Raw genomic sequence first — 21,648 nt, 5'->3', positions numbered from 1 at the left:
CTCGACGATAATAACATGAAATATAGACCTTGTATGCCCGTTCCAGGTTTTAGCACTGCTCACCTACATACGCCTCACAACACCACATCACTTACTATTTTAGAAGTCCTTCTTCAGTCTGAAAATTAGGAAAACATTATCTTTTCTTAGTGTCAGTATCTAGCAGTGCATAGGAAAGTACTTCCTGACAACTCAGTTGCAAAGGCCAGACATGATGAGACCTCTTCATTTAAAATGAAAGTTGTTGGTTGTCAATTGTGCCTCGGAAATTCTTAGAAACAAATGTCAGGCTGGCCAGTGGTGACTTGACCAGACTATTCTTGAATGTAATCATTAGGAGAGCAGCCTCTTGGCTGTAGGTTGCTATGATCACATATCAGATGGTTTTGTTGGCAAGAGGTCGTGAAAGACGGGATTGTATATATTGCACCTTGACAGGTACACTCCCCAAACATCGGGTTCTGGCATGTCAGCCGCGCAGTGCACACACCTGGTGCACGATGGTAATGTCCTTTACAGTTGCCTAAAAGCAAATTTAAGGGCTTAGCTTATGTCTGGAAAGCTGCCTTTATTAGTGACTGATGCATGCTGTGCTGACCACTTCACATCCACCGAAAAGGTGCAGTTAGGAGCAATACAATGCAGGACACCAACCACATCGACCTGGAACATGTCAGCGTCAGCTGCTGTTGTGAGAGCAGGCATGACACTTGCAGTTTTCTGTGAACAGCAACTCCCACTGAAGCTGTTAAATTCCTGCTGATCAATTGTGACAAAGATTTTCTACGAAAAATTGCCATCAATAAGTCTAGGAAACTCACCTGATCACAAATGAGCAAACACGACTACTGCTGTTTGCACTATTGAATGCAGCATCTGCAGGCAGACATGGTCACACCAGGAATGGACTAGACGAACCAACAGAATGACTAACTTCACTCTATTGGTAATTATTTAAAGGAATGGGCTACCTAGAAATATATACATATACATTTTTATTTTTGTGGTTGTTTAGTACAAACCTCACACGGAGGCATGGGCAATAAATTCCAATAGGTTTGTAAACAAATGTAGGAAACTTAAAAAAACTCCAGGTGAGATGGTGGAAAAAGAGGAGCAGTGGCGTAACTAATCTTGAGGGGGGGGGGGGTGTCCCTGCAAAGTAGGTGGAGAGCCCCCCCACCTGTGCACAGTACCGGCCAGTGCACCGTGTGTGGCTGCTGTGGGCCCCCCCTGGAGCTCGCTCTGAGCCTCCCCCCCTACCCACACACAGCAGCGGCTGCGGGGGCTAATGGTACACCCCTGAAGGGAAGGGGAGGTTTAATAGTTCATAGTAAGCAAGACTTGAATCAATGCATTTTTATTTAAAAAGAGTAGAGATGGCCCGGTTTTAGGGTCCCTGGCCACCAAGATTTAGTTTATAGCTCTATAGGCCATATTATAAGATTTGTTTTAGGTATTTCACATTCAGATTTTTTTACCTTTTTTGTAGACTGAAGGTGCCTCTTTACCACTCTATGCAGGGAAAAGCCATCCTGGTCCTATTATCCTCCACACAATGTGCCTTTTTTCCAGGTCTGGAGGCAGCCAAGACCCTTTAATTATACTAAAATGATATACTTAGAGAGATTTTCATCCAACCCTCCTCTTCCATTTGTTTGTTGCCATGTCAGCCCACTACAGCACACAACATGGAGCAGTGGGTCAGCCTACTTCAGCTATTCGCAAACTTCACTGTGAGTGATGGCAGTTTTTTTTTACCGAGGTACACATCCATACGGCAATGGGAATGTGTGCTTTATTAAGAGCAGATTTTTTTTAGCTTGTAGTCATGATTCCGATTTATTTTGACAGGGGCCAGATAGCGCCCCCAACAACTTTTTTTTTACAAAACTACGACAAAACAAGCACTGGAAAAGCCAAAAGTATTGCAGCCAACGTCAGATCAGTTGGCTTTGCCAATGTTTGTTTCGTTATACAACTGGATCTTGAGTAGAAGAAACGAACGAACCTTTCAAGCCTTTGGGCACATGCGACCACCCTGCACTGATGGCCATTGCTGAAAGGGCTATCACTTTGGACTGACTGATGCCACTTAGGAGCGAGGAAGATCCCTGATTACATTATGTGAAAGCGGGCTGTAGCGTAATGCTAGAAGCTTCTTGTCTCTGATGTAATCAAGGGGATTCAGCTCTTGGAATAATATAATAGTTTAAAGGATACGTGTTGCAGGGAAAACTAAGCCCGTGCTTCCGCTCTTTTGTTAGATATTCACATGCTATAAAAAAAAAAAAAAACGAGGAGCAAGAGTGGTAAAAAATCTGAACTTTATTTTGTAGCCGCGTGGTTTAATTTGGCGTTGACTTTACAACGCTTTACCGACATCTTTAAATGTCGTGCACATTGATTATGTGTTGTTTATTAAAAAAAAAAATACATTTCGAATTAAGGGGCACCACGCTTGGATGCTGGTGTGAGCATGTGAATAGACATTCCTTTTCAGCTCTCAGTCTGAGTTGGCTAAACAAATATCCAGTTTCAAATTAAGACTAATTTCAAAACCCTTCATAACTAACAGTGGAGACGAATGTCTCCTTTCAGTGAGCCTCCTCTTAAATATTCATGACATTGAGCTTGTTAGCATGAGATGTAGCAATAAAAATTTGCATAAAAATTAAACCGGCAGTCACCTCGTTTCCCGACTGCATGTCTGCAAGCAAACTGTCATAAAATGCAATATGAGATTTAGAAATTGGAGTATCATCATTTCCATGTTTAATAAATTATTACTGATCTAAAAATGCTTGCACGAGGGTAACCAGTGAATTTGCTACCTGACAGATATTTATTTCATAAACTTGAGCATCTCTGGTCCAAGTAGAGCATTTTATCATATATGAAATGCCATCACGCTTTCGTATATTTTATTTAACCTTTACAAATTATGAAGACCAGACAGAATTCAGCAACTGTGGCTAACAAATGAAAGATTCAATTAGTTATTATGACTCTCATAGAATTTTTCAGGAAAATCATATTTAAAGAAAAGCATACTTTAAGAAAATATTCTTGCTATTACATGGTGTTGAGGAATTATCGTTGCCTTGCAGGACCCGAGCCAAGGAGTTAAAACAGTATAGTTGAATCAGATCTTAAAATATCAGACAAGTTGGGCTCTCTGTGGAGAACAATGGAGTAACTGTGGGCTCTAAATACTTGCAAAACCTGCCACTTACAAAATTCCAGGGACCTACTTTATGCCCTTTGCATCTCTTTTCATTGGGGCGTAAGGCAGAGACTTTAGTCATCGGAATAGATAGGAGGCTGGCTCCGCCCTCCCTTCTGTGGCTGCCAGGGTCCGGCTGGTGTATAGGGGAATTAGTCGGTGCCCAAGAGGCTGATCTTACAGGCTAGTGAGGGGGTCGTTTTCTGTTTGTGGGCCTGGTTTATGGTCTGGTGGGCCGCTTTTTACTGTTTATTTCCCTGATATTACAACAAACATTACCTGCAGCATGATCGAATCAATGCAGACTCCTGTGCCATGCCAAAACATACAGTGTGTCTTTTTAAGTCAGAAGTGCCCCAATTTGCAAACATTGGCCACTTGTTTAGCTATTTGATTCGCTAATAGGGTCCACTTTTATTCTGGTGCCTGGGCCTATTTTCTGTCCCGGTCCGACTTTGGCGTAGCCACTACAACACAGTGAAAGTGGGGGCAGAGAAGGGTAAACCTCTGCAGCCCCTGCCTCTCGCTCTTTCATGTCAAGCTGCAGGGAAAAAATGGCCTGGCAGAGCAGAGGTAGCAGCAAGGGCTGTGTCCTGAACCTGTCCATGGCTCCTGCTGTCAGTGAATGGCACTTTCGGCTGGAATGTTCCATTGATTCAAGGGGAGGCTCAGGAGGGCAAGGGGCCTTTCCAGAGCTGTGGGGATATTTTAGGACACGTGACCCCGCCACTTGTTATTAGAACATTCTATCTTACAGGGTAGATTGGTTAATAGGCTTAGGGCCCACCAAAGAAGTCTACACCAGTTACTAAAGTCCAGCTCCATCCTTCTTCAGACCAGTAACCCCGGAGCAGGCTTTTCATGGTCCATGTAGGCCTTTTAGTCACCTTACCACACTATTTTAAACAAACATCTTACATTGTGTTTTGAAAGATTACCGTAGAATATGCTTATTTTATTTCTTCATGGGAATGTCTTCTAGACAGAAACTACATGAGAAAATATTAATTTTAAAAAACAATTTTAGTCTCTTTTTGATGTTTGTCTTTATGTCTTTCTCTTACTAACTAGTCTCTGCGTTTTGATTTCGCCAGGTGTTGAGGTTTCAGCTTATAGGACCCTCGGAACCACATAATCTTTACAAGCAGACCAACATATGGAATATGATTCTTGGCTTACATTCTCTGAAATCGAGGTATAAAGATAGAGGCACCCTGGCAAATAAATATACGACATCTTCCTATTGTTGGAAGTAAAAGGGGGACATGGCTCAGAGTGCCTTTGTTAGAGAATTGAAATACTTCCCGATTGTGGGGAAATGATATTATAAGCTGATTACCCTGTATCTCCCCTATAAATAAGCCAAAGTAGAATCCATAGCATTTCAATCCGCATCCAGTGTGAGTACGAGTGCCCGGCTCAAGAATGTCCACAAACCATACTGCCCCACCCACTGAGCACTAAATTCCCCTATAGTCTTAAGGTGAACCACAGTATAGACGGTTAATGGTAATTAAATTGTACAGAATTAAGGAACATACTGAGAACCAATACCAACTTAAGTGTTGTCTGCAAGTGAAAGGGGATCAACATTTAAAAGTGGGGACATTGGTGCAAAAGGCTGAAACATTCACAGTATAAGAAGCCACTTCATTCGGGCCTATCATGCTAGACATACGGCTCTTGTGGGATCTAAGTAACATAATGAGAACAGTGATGGACCATGCGTGGTGTGATCATCTTCTGTGTGAGGTAATGCTCAGGATAATGGCGGGAAATAAATCTTTCGGTGCCATTGACCCCTTTTATCATGTGACAGCTGACTCCAAAGCATATTTATGAAGGAGGAGGATTAGGCATTTCTTTTGTTCATTAAAACCGCAGCATTGATTTTCCCAGGTCAAAGCCAGGCCATTTCATGCATCAAATGTGTGTAAAAAGAGAGCAGAAGCTTAATTCCCGAATACCATCAGAGGTATTATAGATTCTCTGACTCATGGATTGTGTAGAAGAGGTAACATAACTGAGACTGTTCTCATGATACGTCTTGTGAGTAGTTTATAATTAATTGTAAAGCGCACCGATATGACTCAGGGCTGAGTAGCGCTCTATAAAAAATATTTTTAAAAAACATAAACGAGCGAGTTGAACACTATTTGACTCGATGTGCACAGAATGTGCTTAGTGCGCCGTCAAGGAAACAGTGGATGAAATGCAGCGCATGTCCCTCTTTGGAGATGGAGTGATGGCTTTTGCTGCCTCAGCAACCTCCATTCTCTGGCTCACCAATCAGAGCAAAGCTTTCTGTCTGTTACATCGACCTGTCGTGTATCATAAAAGCCGGCTTTATTAACCCCATCTGCCACCCACGCAAAAGAGTGTGAGAGAAACAAAGTGGAATGCAAAGCCTACTGATATAAAACATAATAGAAGAAAGGATTGACATTTAGAACAAACGGGGGGGGCATCTGTCTCATTTGAAGAAATGCCTTCTGAAGGTGTGGAATGAATGATATTAATGTGTCGGTTGAATGTTCTATTTCAACAATATTTAGTGATCAGTAGCATCTGTAGATACGCCACACTAAAGAGCTTCAAACAGAAGAAGCAGTATCGAGATCGGACACTAGGGGCCTCACTTACAAGCCCCTAGCGGCACACTTCGCCATCAGAGCATCATTTTTTTTGTTACACTCCAGTGGCATAGTATGCCTGCACATATTTACAAGGCCACGCAAAGCCAGCTTGTATGGCTTTTCATGACCTTATAAATATGGCCCCCACTCACTCATAGCTGGGTGAAAGGGGTGGTCCGTGGGTGTTGCTGGGAGAGTTTCCAAGCAACACCCCTGGAATCTGATGAATTCCCAGATTTATAAGGCTGGGAATGCATCAGAATCCTATGCCACGTCAGTGGTGGCGTTAAAGTGGCGCAAGAGGGAGAAATAACATTATTTCTCCCTGTTTTTTCATCTGTGTGCTGCATTCTGCAGCACAAATGCAAAGAGGAAAACACCATTAATGATTATATATGTGTAGGAAAGTGTCCCTTCCTGCACTTAAAGCCGTCCCTGCCACGCAGACACCCTTGCACCGTGGCACAAGGGTGTCTGCGTTGCCACTAGGCAGCAGTTTGTGCGACAGTGCAGAGGAAAGTACAGGGATGCATCATATTTCTGTAAATATGACACATCTCTGCACTTTCAAAATGATGTAGTGCGGCGTAGCAAGCTGCCTTGCAGCGCCAGGTTGCGTCATTTCTTTGTAAATGAGCCCCTCAATTCCATCCCCTGGAGTAACCTGGACCCATCCTTTGGGATTCAGCCTATCTACAACCGCAGGAAGAAAAGTCCTTGCATGTTAATATGAGCTATGCCATGCACCACTGTTGAGGTCTTCTGGCATGCCCTATGTTTTTCTCGTGGTATGCACAACTACCTGTAAGTTATCTCAAAATGCATTTTTATTGCTATCCCAGTAGTAAAGCACATCCCCAAAATATACACCAAGGGATAATTGAGTGTGGCTGCCCCCACTTCATCAGATGTTGCAGTAAGGACAGTTGGCAGCAGCTGAGATTTTAATGAGGGCACAGCCAACCCCATTTTACTTGTACCTTTAGGAGAGGTGTTTATCCATCCTCTCTGTGTAAAATCTGCTCAGTTTGCACATAACTGAGTTCTTCACTGCTCTTTCCATCTGTTTGGTGAGTTGGAATGAGTTGAAATCCCTACAGCATGGGGTGACTTTGCGTGCGGCACAGATTATGTACACCCCAAAGTCACAGCTAATGCACTTTTTCCACCACATCATCTTGTGGATGTCACATTTCCTCGCATTGACCTGTTGCCCAGCCAGGAGCCTGTGGAGAATCCATATTCAGTTCCAGCCAGGCCCTCTCCATGCTGGAAAATAAAGGAGTGACCAAAACTGTTTTCAGTACTTGGTAGATCTATCTGCATACTTGCCCACTAACAAGCTATCAATGCTTGGACTTTCTAGCCTATCACTTCTCAGATCCACAGCTTGTGGACATGTGTGGCTACACCCATTAGTCATGCAACAGGGACTTCCTGGAAAGTGCATAGACACCACTCAGGAAATCTACACCCCCCTTAGAATATATATTTCTGTGACCAGTTGGAGCTCACTTCAAACATGCATTTATGGAATACTATCCTGGGTCAACAGAGTTATGGACTTTGACAGTGGCACATTATGGTGGGACCTGGTTCCCTGTCAGTTTGAAATACATGCTATCAATCCTTGAGTCAATATGTTTTAGTTATCTCAATGTTTAGTTCCGCTGCACCCCCACAAAGATGAACATCCTCCCACTGTTAAAGCAAATCTCGTTTGCTGGAGGAAGCTCCGCTCTGTGACCTACCAGGGAAGAAGGCAAAGTTGTACTGCTTACTGAGGAGAGGAGCTGGCAACTCAGCAGGAAAACAAGAGTAAGGCTTAACAGACTGAAGCCTGACTGAAGTCTCCTATTCGTCCAGGACAGGACAAAGAGGCAGGGCTTCTTCTTAGCAATTAAGTCACTTCCCATACCCCAGGCATTTTGGTGAATCTGCATTCATGGACAGTGTGCACCAGTTTGACTATTGTACCTGCCTAGACACCCATATCTTTTGTGACAAGAGATATCATGCTATACCAATAAATGGCATTCTGAATATGTGAACCCTATCAAAAGCAGTGGTAAAGCACTCAACTGAGCATGGCTGTTCTATGACTTTAATTCATGGCACCCTGGCTGCAAAAAGAGTATAACTATCATTAGTGGAAACAGACACGGATTTGCGTGCGGCCCTTCCCACTCCAAAATATTTAATCTGTTACGGGGTTTCCTTTTTTGCATTAAAGCCCCTAACGCCCTTTCTACACCACTAAAATGGCTGCTTGTCCAAAACAGGAATTGTTGCTTTCTTCAGAGATGAATGTACCTTTGGCCCGGGACCTTTAAATTGACTTTATTCTGAATCACTGGTGTTGCTGAAAACATGTTTCAATAAGCACTGACAAGGCCAATAGGTCTCACTTTTAAAAGGTGAATGCCAACCTTTTCCTTTGCTAGTGCTTGTTAGTATTAGCTATGTCATGATGCAAGCGAAAGGACGCACCAGTGCAAAGACGATGCCATAATGTGTGAGCGCTGCCTTTGGAATGGTGAAATAAAAAACGTTCTAAAATGGGTGGTATTAGTGCGCATGTGTCACAACGTGTGCACATACATGTAACGCTGTGTGCACATGCAGAGTCGCATGCACACGCATGCGCTGTGATGTACAGCAGTCCATTTTGATACACATTATTCAATTTACTGTTCCAACATTGCCGTAAATTTTTTTATAAAAGTGCGTGGAATGCATGAATACTTCACCAAGCGGACCTGTGACAATGTGCAGTTGTCGGGCATTGTAAAAACAAAAAAATGTTTTTCAAAGTGTGCAGGCATGTGTAATACACCCTGGGAGTAACGGACACGTTGCAGGCGGGAGACGGCCGGGGGAAGTGGAGAGCGCGAAGGGGCCAAGAGGCATAATGTAAATGTGTATGTTTGAGAAATCATTTAAATAAATATTTAATGCCGTGGACAGCCTTGCAAAAGTGATGGGCAACCCTAACGCCTATGCCCAAAGCTTTCCAAAGCTCATATCTTGGCATACTTGTATGTTTTCTGTGGTATGATGACATGAGCTCTGCACAACAGCTAAAGCTGCGTGTTGGCCAGACCTAACGAGTGCAGGCAGCAAGAGGCAGCAGCGGTGCATAAAGAGCTACGGCGACATTTTTTTTAAATTAATTCGCACTTTTATTAATTACACGTTGAGATTTATGGCCTGCCAGCTTCCTGGCGACCGTTCACAAATGTTTATTTCTTGCTCCCCGTCCAATACTCCTCACCCCTTTTGCTCCCCCCTTGCGAGAAATTGCAATTAAATCCCCGAGCTGTGTTATCGTGGATGAGCAAGCTGTCGACTGCCCCATTACATTTTCCCCTGCAATGCTGATTCAAATTTGTCTTCCTAACCTGTGCCATTTACACAGGAATCAGATAAACCGCAGAGCCCAAAAGGAATGAATACAGTCGGAAGGCACGTGTCAGCGCTAGGTACTCTCTTTCTATTCCGACTAATAGGGAGCGCATTAATCAATGGGCATTTAAAGTAGATTAGGTCCCATTCAACTTCACTTCAAACATGTTGTAGTCATTTTCGTTTTTACTCACCCTTCAAGTGCAAAAGACGAGGAGGGAGTGATATGTAGCTTGGCTTCTGTCAAGTAACGTAAATAATGTTGTAGAACACGATGGAGGAAGAAATAAAAATGCTTCGCATTAAATGTGTTTACCGAGTGCCAGTCGTCCTCGCTTTTCGTCTTGTAGAGAGCAAAGAGAATGGCCTTTATGATGGGGAATGCAGGGAGCAGGCATTTTGTGTGGGGGACGTGTTGAGCAGTGTGACACAATCTAGGCCCGACTTTGGAAACAAGCATTTGCAATGGAATGGGTCTCGCATTTTCTCGGCTTAGTGCTATTAGCTTTGTAAAGTCCTAACCAGACTTTTATTGCCACATAAATTGAAAATGAAAAGTAATACAGTTTTACATAAGCAAGCCGTTTTAAAGCGCCACTCCATGAGCAATAAGGAATACAGAAAAGGAAACAGAAGTTCGCTCGCTGTCAAACGTATCGGCAAATGTGCAATTATCCATGTAACAAGGTCGATGTCATTGAAAGCGCTCGACTGCCCAGCAAGATCGCGCTTCGTAGGAAATAAAAAAAAAAAAAAATAGTAGTCTAGAATCCATACAGAAAACATGGAGTCCTCGAGGAGGGCTAAACACCGTAAAAGGCATGATGTATATATGCCTTTCACAAATGAAACCAAGTGATTTTTAAAAGGCAAGCCCACAAACTAACAAAACTGATGAGCATACGGTGGGTGTGGTTAAAAGCCCACAAAGAGATTACAGCAGGCTAGAGCGCTTGTGCACTCGATCCTAAAAAGCATTCATGATAGGCAGACAGTTATATGCAGGGTAGCACAAATGGGTGTTGCTTCCTTTTTTGAAGAAAAGGCTCCTGGTTTTCTTTTGTATGAGGCAGCAGTACATTTGTTTGCCTTTTTCAGAAATGATACATTGTAAATAAGACACTTGAAGCTGTGGTGGCTGGTGTGTATTTGGAAGGGCTTATGGAGTTTCTGAGTTGCATAGATCCATATTTTTCTATTCTGACTGCACCATTGTGGCTTTATGATGACTGAAAGAAACATTAAAATACAAAGATACCTCAGCCCAGATTTACTATGTTTTTGCGTCAGGGTTGTGTTCGTTTTGTGGCCCAGGCTTGGTGCAAACTTACTTTTGGTATTTAATAAGCCAGGCAAAGGCACTTTGTGTGGATTAGTCAATACAAAGTAACACAAGGCAGAACATAGCACTACTTTATGTTACTTTGGGCCATGTAGGTATTAGATGGGTGGAGCATGGGCATTCCCATGCATCCACCCATGCATTTTGACGCAAACCAGACTTATAATGACTTATAAATCTGGCAGGGTACAAGTCCTAAAAAAAGAGTTGAGGGGACTAACCAAATGAGGTTGTTTTCAAGTGACATCATGGTGCGTGTCTTCATTGCGCGTAACATCACAGAGTGTGACATCACCTGTAGCATCACAAGAATTGTCATCACAACCATGAAACCACAAGAAGTGGCATCAGATCTTAAGACGTCACACACTTTTAACAGGTCTATCATCAGTGCATTTGAGCGCATTACAATATTTAACAAATTAGATAGTGCATCGGAGTTGTCCCAAAAAAGTGACATAACCAAGACAAAATCTACACCTCAACATATACATTTATTTTTTAAAACTTTGTCACAAAGAAGTTGATAACAAGCAGAAATGTGGCAGTAAATCTATTCTGCTTATTTTTTTTTTGCAAAGTCTGCATTTTAAAATATCTTATGGGATTAAGGCACCTGCTGCGTGTGTGGCCAGTAAATCTCAGGGAATAATAATAATGGTAAAACAACCATGGAGGTTAATGCACTTGTTTGAGAGATCTGTGTTTTGTCTTGTTGCAGTTGTGATTCAAAATAGGATAGCGTTTATATGTTTCCAGCAAAGCACATCATGTGATGCTCAGATTACATATTTTTATTTCATGTAGCTGGGTAAGTGAGTTACTGCTTTTAACACATAGATCTTTTTGTTTCTGGCAATTCAGAAATTGTAATCCTTTGAATATTGCACAGTGAGCTATGAAGGTCATGTGACTCCTGCACCTTGTAATCCTCACTGCCTTATGGAACACATACCATACATTGATTTACACACATATGATTTATTGTCGATATAGAATGTGTATATGTGATAAATACTATGACAGACCAACACATCTGACATTCTTAAAGTACATGCATATGTCTTATATACCGGGACTAAACAAAGTCAAAAGCAGGTCTCTCTTAAGTACCTGTGAAGTAATAAGCCGTGAGCCTTTGTTTCCCCTCCTTTTGCATTTTCAGCTAGGTGTGAGGTTCCAGATAGTTCCCAGCCAGGATACTCCAACAAAAGGAGACCTGATGGCCCCTCAACTTTGGTCTTTGTTTTGCACTCAGCTGGAATTTAAAATAACAAAGCCCCCTCACCTGCACATTGCTTGGAATTAAAGCAGACAACATGCAGGTACTGCTAAATGTGTTAATGTATCGGAAAATGGCACTAGGACAGGTTCAGCATTTTTCTGTAGGGCCCAGCTTCTTGGCAGGGCAACGGCATCTACCCTGTGAAAAGAGTGGGTAGATGCCCTCTGCCCCTTGTATTTCCGACTTCTGCCCTGAAATCTGGGTTTTCTTCAAAACGGTGCACCTTCCCAACAGAGACTGCGTGAGGAGATAAAACTTTATTGCTCCTCATTACTTCTTCTTTCCATGTGTGCTGCATTCTGCAACACACATACTGTAGTAGGAGGAATATGCCTCTAAGGATTGCTTTTATGCGTGAAGTTATCACTTCCTCCACAAAACCAATCCTGTCCATAAGGAAGGTACCCTTGGGAGCAAGGATGCCTGCGATGGCGCTAGGCAGCAAGTGCCACAGCTTAGTAGATATGGCGCTCTTCAGCTCTTTTCCTGTCACATAACGTAGTGGAGCGACTTTGCTTGCTGACCTGCATTGCGTGAACTTTTCATAAATATGTTGATCGTGTAGGACTAGCTTGACTGGAGAAAATATTTTCACAGCAGCCCATTTTGCACAGAGAGTTAAAGGGAATCCAGCCTTCTGCAGGAGTACATTTCTTTTCGAGGTGGTGGTGTTCTTCCAGTAGTTATATTTTTAAATAGCAAGGTTAAACTATTGGTATAACAACACAGTTTTGTCTTACAAGCTCATGAAATATTCCAAAACCTCAAGTTCTGCCCCTCCCCCCCACCTTCCAAACCCCCTGGCAGCAAATCTTGAAGGGCATCGGTTTATACCTTAGAAATATGCTAATCCGAATGACCAGAGTTGCCCATCCTCAAAATTCTGGTGAAACCAGGATGTAGTTTGGGTGTGTCAATAACCAAAAGCCCAAAGCAAACTTTTAGATCTTAAGGGTACCTTGCTCTCCATGTCTCCCCTGCTCAATCATTGGGCATTTAATTGGCTCACCGATTGCTGCCTCTTACACCCTATGATGTTTCACTGTGTGATTCCAGTATATTTTTCCTCATAATTATCTTATGTATGCAGTTAGTCTCACAGTTGGGACACTATTACAGGTGTCCTTACTCTTCCTTCTTTGTACTACATCTCTGCCTAAGGCGTGTATGGTACTAACATACCCACAGAATAACCAGCAAGGACTGTTTCCACCCTGCTTCATTTAGACATGTTGTTACTTTTATAAAAATATTCCTGTGCTTTGACCAAGAAGTGTTAGCACATTCCATGTATAGTCCATTCTTTGTCTGCAACGCCACATGGTTTGTGATTGACACTGTTGTACACTTTATGTCTATGTCTATGTCCATTTCCTACCCCCTGCATCCCTTGATTTTCCCCCATGCATTTCACTCAGATGGCTGGATTGGTCTAGTCTAAGTTGCAATTAATAAGTACAGAATTTATAGAAATGTATTTGTGGTAAATAAAGGATTTGTTTGTATTGTTATGGTTATGAGTGCATTGACGTCTGGATTAGGGTAACCATTTGTCTACTGCGATAATCTATTTAATCTTTTACAACCAATCCCATCAACCAAAGAAGGAATGAAATTATAACAAACAAAAAGGCAATAAACACAGGTTTTCTGTCCTTTAATTTTTCATCCATGTTCTTTAAAACAAAAAATGGTTGAGGAGTCTGAATTTTACTGCAGAATATAATGTAGTAACATATAAGCTCCTACTGATGGCCACATCAGGAATATTAGAGAAAATGTTTGGGAACTGGTGGAGCTGTCACAACCTGACTGACCAAGCTAACAAATCCATCTGTTGCACAGGTTCCCAAAGACGAAGGCTTATCCCAGCACTGTCCCTTGATGCCACATCCCCCGTGAGGAAACCTGCCAATAGCCCTGGAGTCCGCTGGGTGGACGGCCCTCTGCGAAATGCGCAGCGAAGTATGGGTGAACCCTTTGAGATCAAGGTGTATGAAATTGACGATGTGGAGCGACTTCAGCGACGACGCTTGGGGGACTGCAAGGTGAGGCTCAAATACCTCTTAACATTCCATTCTCAGTTGTCAGGATTTAGAGGACTATGTCTGAAATACCGAATGTTTGCAAGGCCGCCCAATTTTGAAGCGCTGGCCTGTAATCTATATGGTGAAGTGCATGTTGGCTTCTTGGTTTCTTCATTCCTCATGGAAGCCAAGTGATGAATGGATGCATTTATACTTTGTAGGATTACTTGCGTTCTTCAGTGGTTATGTAAGGGCACTTGTGTTGGCTAGCACTAACAATGGTTGCCACACACATGATCGTATCAGCAGATTTAGACAGACTTCAGGCAGTTAAGCATAGATTGTGGCTCTGTGATGTAATGCCATGATGTAGTGAGCTGGCTAAAAGATGACTGGATAGCAAGCATGTTTCTGTTGTTTGTGAGATAAAATAAAGGACAAATGTATCCTACTGCAACTGTTCCTGACTATGTGAACCTGCTCAGTGGCATTCTCCTTGCCAGAAGTGCCAGAGTGTCAGATTACTGTGTTGTAGGACATAGAAGGCAAATGATCCCTGCAGTATCTGAAGTTAGAAGATAGATTCTCTCCCAACCTACCAAGGACCTACCATTCAGAGATTCTGGGAGATTTGAAGATATTGAAGAGAAGGCTGACTTTAAAGGGGAAAAAAATCAGATGATTTGTGAGAATAATTTACTGTATGAGTCCATTGCAACTAGATGTAGTTTGACTGATTAATTGAAGTGCAGTGTTGAGGATGACTAATAGTACATTCTGACTTCTTTTATTTCTAGAAAGTGATAAATCTTCACAGCCTGAACTGAGGCCCCTCCATTGTGGATTGAATGTCTCTTAGTTCAACAAGGATGTGACATGTCTAGTTTGTCCTGAAGCAAATGGCTCTGAACATGTTCTAAATCATTTCCAGTGTTGCCAACTACTAAATGGAAGTCACTGGCTTCTGTTGTAAGAAACATTACACACTACAGTATAACCCCAGGACTGTTTTTAGATCCTGAATCATTTTTACAGTGTATAGTTCTACACTAAGCAAAGACAAAATCCTCATTTTGGAGCCAATAAACAGTTAAGACATGCAGATCTTTGTGAACTGATATACCAACCTTTTCCAGGGGAGAAAAACCTTGGAAGTGGATTGTAGTGCCTTACCATTTTAATGCTTTGATCTTTTTTCACGCCCTCGTTTTCAGGAGGTGATCTGCTTCAGTGCCAAACTGAAAATTCTGGAGCATCGTCAACAGAGAATTGCCGAGGTCCGGGCCAAGTATGAGTGGCTAATGAAAGAGCTGGAGGTGACCAAGCAGTACCTGATGCTGGATCCAGAAAAGTGGCTCAGTGAATGTAAGTGATTTTTTTTAAAGTGGTTGCCTTTAATAATGTTCACACAGCCCAGGTCTCTTGAGTGGTGCTTTTGAGTGACGCAAGACTTTGGCATAAAATCTGGAAACTGCTTTGACCCACCTGGTGACACTGGGTAAAATCGTCAGCGTATAAAATATACACGTTGTTGTTGATATGTAACTGTTAAAAAAGAAAACCTGTTGAAGTAATTTGTAGGATTTGTGATCAAAATGCTGCATTCTGTGGAGACACTCTTGGTAGTAGCAATGTTCTAATTCTGCCTCACAGCCAACATTATCTTCGGTCATTGCGCTCAATGGTTGAACCACCAAGGATCAAAGAAGTCCTTCATTTTCTGCCAAGAGCTGTGAGGAAGCGCGTGCTTCTCATCACAGTAGGAGTTAACTTTGATAGTACTACAAGGAGTCATCGAAGCAAGCATGCACTAAAGGGACGCCTTTAAACAGATACTGTGGACTGCAGCTGGCCCAAGTGGAATAACCCTTCTGTGTGCCATTATAACTCATTCCTATTGTAATTCAGTTCCTTTCACTCTTCCTTAAGAAAAGTAACCTCTATCCAGAACCAGCTTTGTCTTATGGAAGAGGATGCCCGTGTCTCTAAATTTAAGCCTACTGAACATAAGGTTACTGTGTTAAAACTCCATCCTCTTTAACGTGCTGTGATGTGCTACTGAAAGATGACCTGGGTATCATGATCTTTTTCCTGTAGAATTGTCAACCATCAGCGTCTTTATTGAGATGTCATTTAGGCACGATTTCCTGTTTTCTGACTATCCTTTGAAACCTCAAATATTTTAAACTCACCATCTATTGGCTCACCTTTTATGACTCACGACACATAAAACTCTATGCTTGTATGACTAACCCAGTGGTAGAGTGCATCATGTCATCCACTTCTATCTAAAGTGACCTATACCTGCTCGAGAAAAGTGATTTATTGAGATTAACAGTAGTTCTTAGTTCCTTTGCCAAATCCTTCCTACGACTTGGTCCTGAGATCGCTTTCACAGCAGGGTACAGTTTGTGACATTGCTCCTGAATCTAGATCGAAAGCCAGCTGATCCGAAGGTAGACAAATTCACAAACGTTTGCATACGCCATTTATATATAAGCATAGGTACTTCACCCAACATGGCAAGCATTCCAGTGTGTATGAGTAATGACTATAAATGATGATCTAAATTTGTGCCATAGTATATTTTGTATTTTAAAATGTGCAACATGAGCAGAAACGTGATGCTGTACAAATGAGACATTAAAGCAATGAATACAGTTAATAGTTAAACATTGCATACATGATTAAAAAAACACATAATCTAAAACAGACCGAAAGATCTGCCAGTTACTTAAAACCCACCAGAAAAATGCAGTCTAAATAGCTCAGCTTTTCTACTCTCTGGGAAAGGCGATTATTAAGAAGGCACTTGGAAATCGGAAGAGAATTCGGTGCTTAATTTGTGCAAAAAATGCCCTGTTCTTAGGATCTGCTAGGGAATGCTGCAGTTTACCAAATACTAATGCTGCTTGGTTTTGATTCCAAATCATACCCTTTCTTCCACCAACCTGCATTTAATTTCTCTTCATCTCACTCTTCCAGGTACTTTTTCATCCCGACATTCTCCTATCACTGTTTTTCTGTTGATTTCTTCCTTCTCCTTTCTCTCTTTTCTGCCTTTATTTCGCTTTCTTGGATCAAATTCTAATGATGAAAAAATATTCCTAGTTTGCAACAAGCACCAGCAAAACCAACATTTTTAAAAAGGCTTCTGTAGTGAAAAGGCAACTTAAAAACAATTTCCTTCAGTTTACACTGCATAAACAATTTCACATGTAATGATTTAGTGTACTTTTGATATTGAAATTAGTCCATGACGTATTGCAATGTAAGAATATAGAGGAGGTGGGACCATACACAAAACAGATAATAGCATGAGGTGAGAGGTTAATACGCCTGTGGGGTTTAGCCAAAGTTCGATCTATGTATACAGGGAGTGCAGAATTATTAGGCAAGTTGTATTTTTGAGGATTAATTTTATTATTGAACAACAACCATGTTCTCAATGAACCCAAAAAACTCATTAATATCAAAGCTGAATATTTTTGGAAGTAGTTTTTAGTTTGTTTTTAGTTTTAGCTGGTTTAGGGGGATATCTGTGTGTGCAGGTGACTATTACTGTGCATAATTATTAGGCAACTTAACAAAAAACAAATATATACCCATTTCAATTATTTATTATTACCAGTGAAACCAATATAACATCTCAACAATCACAAATATACATTTCTGACATTCAAAACAAAAACAAAAACAAATCAGTGACCAATATAGCCACCTTTCTTTGCAAGGACACTCAAAAGCCTGCCATCCATGGATTCTGTCAGTGTTTTGATCTGTTCACCATCAACATTACGTGCAGCAGCAACCACAGCCTCCCAGACACTGTTCAGAGAGGTGTTCTGTTTTCCCTCCTTGTAAATCTCACATTTGATGATGGACCACAGGTTCTCAATGGGGTTCAGATCAGGTGAACAAGGAGGCCATGTCATTAGATTTCCTTCTTTTATACCCTTTCTTGCCAGCCACGCTGTGGAGTACTTGGACGCGTGTGATGGAGCATTGTCCTGCATGAAAATCATGTTTTTCTTGAAGGATGCAGACTTCTTCCTGTACCACTGCTTGAAGAAGGTGTCTTCCAGGAACTGGCAGTAGGACTGGGAGTTGAGCTTGACTCCATCCTCAACCCGAAAAGGCCCCACAAGCTCATCTTTGATGATACCAGCCCAAACCAGTACTCCACCTCCACCTTGCTGGCGTCTGAGTCGGACTGGAGCTCTCTGCCCTTTACCAATCCAGCCACGGGCCCATCCATCTGGCCCATCAAGACTCACTCTCATTTCATCAGTCCATAAAACCTTAGAAAAATCAGTCTTGAGATATTTCTTGGCCCAGTCTTGACGTTTCAGCTTGTGTGTCTTGTTCAGTGGTGGTCGTCTTTCAGCCTTTCTTACCTTGGCCATGTCTCTGAGTATTGCACACCTTGTGCTTTTGGGCACTCCAGTGATGTTGCAGCTCTGAAATATGGCCAAACTGGTGGCAAGTGGCATCGTGGCAGCTGCACGCTTGACTTTTCTCAGTTCATGGGCAGTTATTTTGCACCTTGGTTTTTCCACACGCTTCTTGCAACCCTGTTGACTATTTTGAATGCAACGCTTGATTGTTCGATGATCACGCTTCAGAAGCTTTGCAATTTTAAGAGTGCTGCATCCCTCTGCAAGATATCTCACTATTTTTGACTTTTCTGAGCCTGTCAAGTCCTTCTTTTGACCCATTTTGCCAAAGGAAAGGAAGTTGCCTAATAATTATGCACACCTGATATAGGGTGTTGATGTCATTAGACCACACCCCTTCTCATTACAGAGATGCACATCACCTAATATGCTTAATTGGTAGTAGGCTTTCGAGCCTATACAGCTTGGAGTAAGACAACATGCATAAAGAGGATGATGTGGTCAAAATACTCATTTGCCTAATAATTCTGCACTCCCTGTATGTTACAGAATTGTTAACAGTCTTTCATAGATGCACTGTCAAGGCAGACCTGATGCACTGTCAACCTAGACCTAAAAATGAGTGCCAGTACCCACCACCTGCCCAAATTAAGTACTGAGAGAATTCCTCAGTCGAGAAACAGCAGCCTCATCCTAAATAGATGTACTGTTTCATGACTGACCTCACCCCAGCACAGTACTCTGAAACCAAACATTTCCTAACAATTTCATTGGTGCAAGTACATTTTTGATGAAGATGCAGGTTCCTGCTAAGTACACTTTAGCTTGCATGAGCGATATGGCTTACAATCTCTATTTTGTTTTCCTCTTCCAATCTAGTTGACGTGGAGCAGGTGTATGAGACAGACTCCCTGGAGTACCTGGAGGCTTTGGAGTGTGCAACGGAGCGCTTGGAGAACCGCGTCAACTTCTGCAAGGCCCACCTCATGATGATCACGTGCTTCGACATCACCTCCCGGCGTCGGTGAAGCGAGCCCGACGGCCAATGGCGGAACCCAAACCCTCCCTTGTAACTGACACCCAAAGACAATGGAACGAGGACGAAGGCTGGTGTTAAGTGACTCTGGGTCGCACGCGCAAGAGAAAGAGGGAGAGAGAAAGAGGACGATTTTCTTTTAATTTATCGAGGGACAGCATTAAATAGAGGAATATATTATATATTGTGAGAGCGAGAGAATGTGTGGACATGAAGATGTTCTCCATCGAAACTGAAAGAGCACTTTGAGGAATTTTAAAAGGCTATGTTTGTAAATATGGACAGTTGCAAAAAAAGAGACTTCCTCCCGCCAAACCTGCATGGCTGCGAGGAAGGGAAGGAGGCGCGAGGGTTGGACGTTGGACTGAACTGACACGTCAAAAAAAACTAATGATGCAGAGAAAGACGTTTTAAGTGCCTTGCAAATCTTTATTCTCTAAACATTCATGTCGTACTTTCCTGTGTACAGATGGTGCTAGCTGAGAAAAAAAAAAAGATGAAAGAAAATCAAGCTCGCAGCTTTTTTTTAAATGTATTTACAGCCTGTTTTTCTTGGTGTTTTATTCTGACTTGCTGTTTATAAGTAACTTGTGTTTGTAGAAATATTTCCTAATCGGTACACATATAAATGTTAACTGTATTTTATTGTTAACAGAGTAAAGGCCATTCGAGAAAAAAAGTTTGGTTCTGACATTGGTACTGCGGCTTCTTTTCTGACATTTACTTTTATGTCCACTGAGGGGATTGTTCGGCTCTCCTTTGTATATCCTTGAGAAGACGGTACCTGAGACGGGGGCCATGTTTTTTCCTGCTGTGGATGCAGTAACTGCCAAAAGCTTGTGTGCGCGACTATGTCACAACCATGCATGTAGCATCTCACCTGCCAAACGAACTCGAAACCATAAACCATGTGAAATAAAAATAAATAGAAAGAAACCAAACGGTGGTATTGTGACTGTAGCAAATGTCCCAGAGCAATCTGTTTTTTTTCCCGCAATAGTAATAAACTATTGCTCAGTTCAGTGTTATGGCAACCAATCACTGTCCTCCGTTTACAGTTTATTCATTGTGAGGGAATTTGGTGAGGATGGTTGTGATTTTTTTGTACCACACTGATTATGATATTTGCACCATACATTGTATAATGATTTTGTTATTCCATCTTGTCACCCATTGCAGATTACACGTCACCTAGCCAAACAGGAGCCTGCTGTAAATAAATAGTGTTTGTCATTGTTTATTGTGTCTGTGTCTTGCATGACAGGCGTTTGTCTGCAGTGTGGTCTTTATCAACATTATGGCTCTAACTCCCGAGTTCGTCAGAATCAAGGTGCCACAACTCATAAATAACGATACTGCAGGGTTTGTTATTTATTGGATGTGATTAATAACACCTATCAATGGTATCTGGGGAATAACTTGCATTTTGGTGCTTACCACACTAAAATCCGTGTGGTAGGGTAAATAATATACATTTCCCTGTTAAGCTCCGTCAGGTTTGACCTTGCAAAATTTAAGGAAGAGATATTTAACACACTCCATAATTTTTTGGGGCGTTAAATAGCAGTCAACTTGCAAATACGACCCTTGCGCAAACAGCAGCGCAAACAGGAGTTTGTGCGGTGGTTGGAAAACAGCGACCCTTGCACAGTCAGGACCATTGAATCTACAGGCATGGCTCAGTCATTGTATCCTAGATGTCAATTCAACAAAATGCAAGGGGTAGTGCAGTTGACATTACACCTCAAAGACATCAGTGTTTAGCCCTTGCCTCATCCCTGGTGCCCAGTAGCTTTCTGTTTGCCCCAGAGGGGTTGCAGGAGTGAAAATGAGAGAAACTAAACAGGTTTCTGATGCCACCATACTTATTAGGGTTGAGCGCACAAGCGCTCCGTCCCTATTGTAATCTCTCATTGGGCTTTTAACAACGCCCATGTCACACCTGTCACTTTCATTGGTTTGTGGTCTTTCCTTTTAAAATCTGCATGATTTCATTAGTGAAAGGCATGCATACGTCATGCCTTTTCCAGTGTTTCCAGTTTTTAGCCCTCCGCGAATGCACCGGCCAACTACTGAAAACATACGAGGCTCCATGTTTTCAGCATGGTTTCTGGACTACGTTATCTTTTTATTTTCCATGCAGTGAGATCGTGCTGGGTTTTACGTAGCGCTATCGCACTCAGTTTTTTGTTTTTCAGTTTCACCGCGATTGCGCTGCATTTTACATAGCCCGATCGTGCTTGTTTTTTTCTTTTTCTTTCAATTTGTGAGGCAAGAAAAGTCCGGTTAGAAGT

General features: G+C 42.1%; 1 protein-coding gene across 2 annotated transcripts in view; it reads left to right on the top strand.

The window, feature by feature from the left end:
• Window positions 1–20,592, top strand: part of KIF26B (kinesin family member 26B) — a 577,552-nt gene extending 556,960 nt beyond the window's left edge. For both annotated transcript variants that reach the window (XM_069234446.1, XM_069234447.1), the window contains 3 exons: window positions 13,740–13,942; window positions 15,136–15,286; window positions 19,198–20,592. In XM_069234446.1, coding sequence (XP_069090547.1) covers window positions 13,740–13,942; window positions 15,136–15,286; window positions 19,198–19,346 — 503 coding nt within the window. In that variant the 3' untranslated portion in view covers window positions 19,347–20,592. The remainder of the gene's footprint in view (window positions 1–13,739; window positions 13,943–15,135; window positions 15,287–19,197) is intronic.
• The last annotated feature ends 1,056 nt before the right edge of the window (window positions 20,593–21,648 follow it).

Source organism: Pleurodeles waltl, chromosome 5, assembly GCF_031143425.1.
Source record: "Pleurodeles waltl isolate 20211129_DDA chromosome 5, aPleWal1.hap1.20221129, whole genome shotgun sequence".
NCBI lineage: Eukaryota > Metazoa > Chordata > Amphibia > Caudata > Salamandridae > Pleurodeles > Pleurodeles waltl.
Note: the sequence above shows the minus strand (reverse complement) of the source record. Positions and strands in the feature narration are given on the sequence as shown.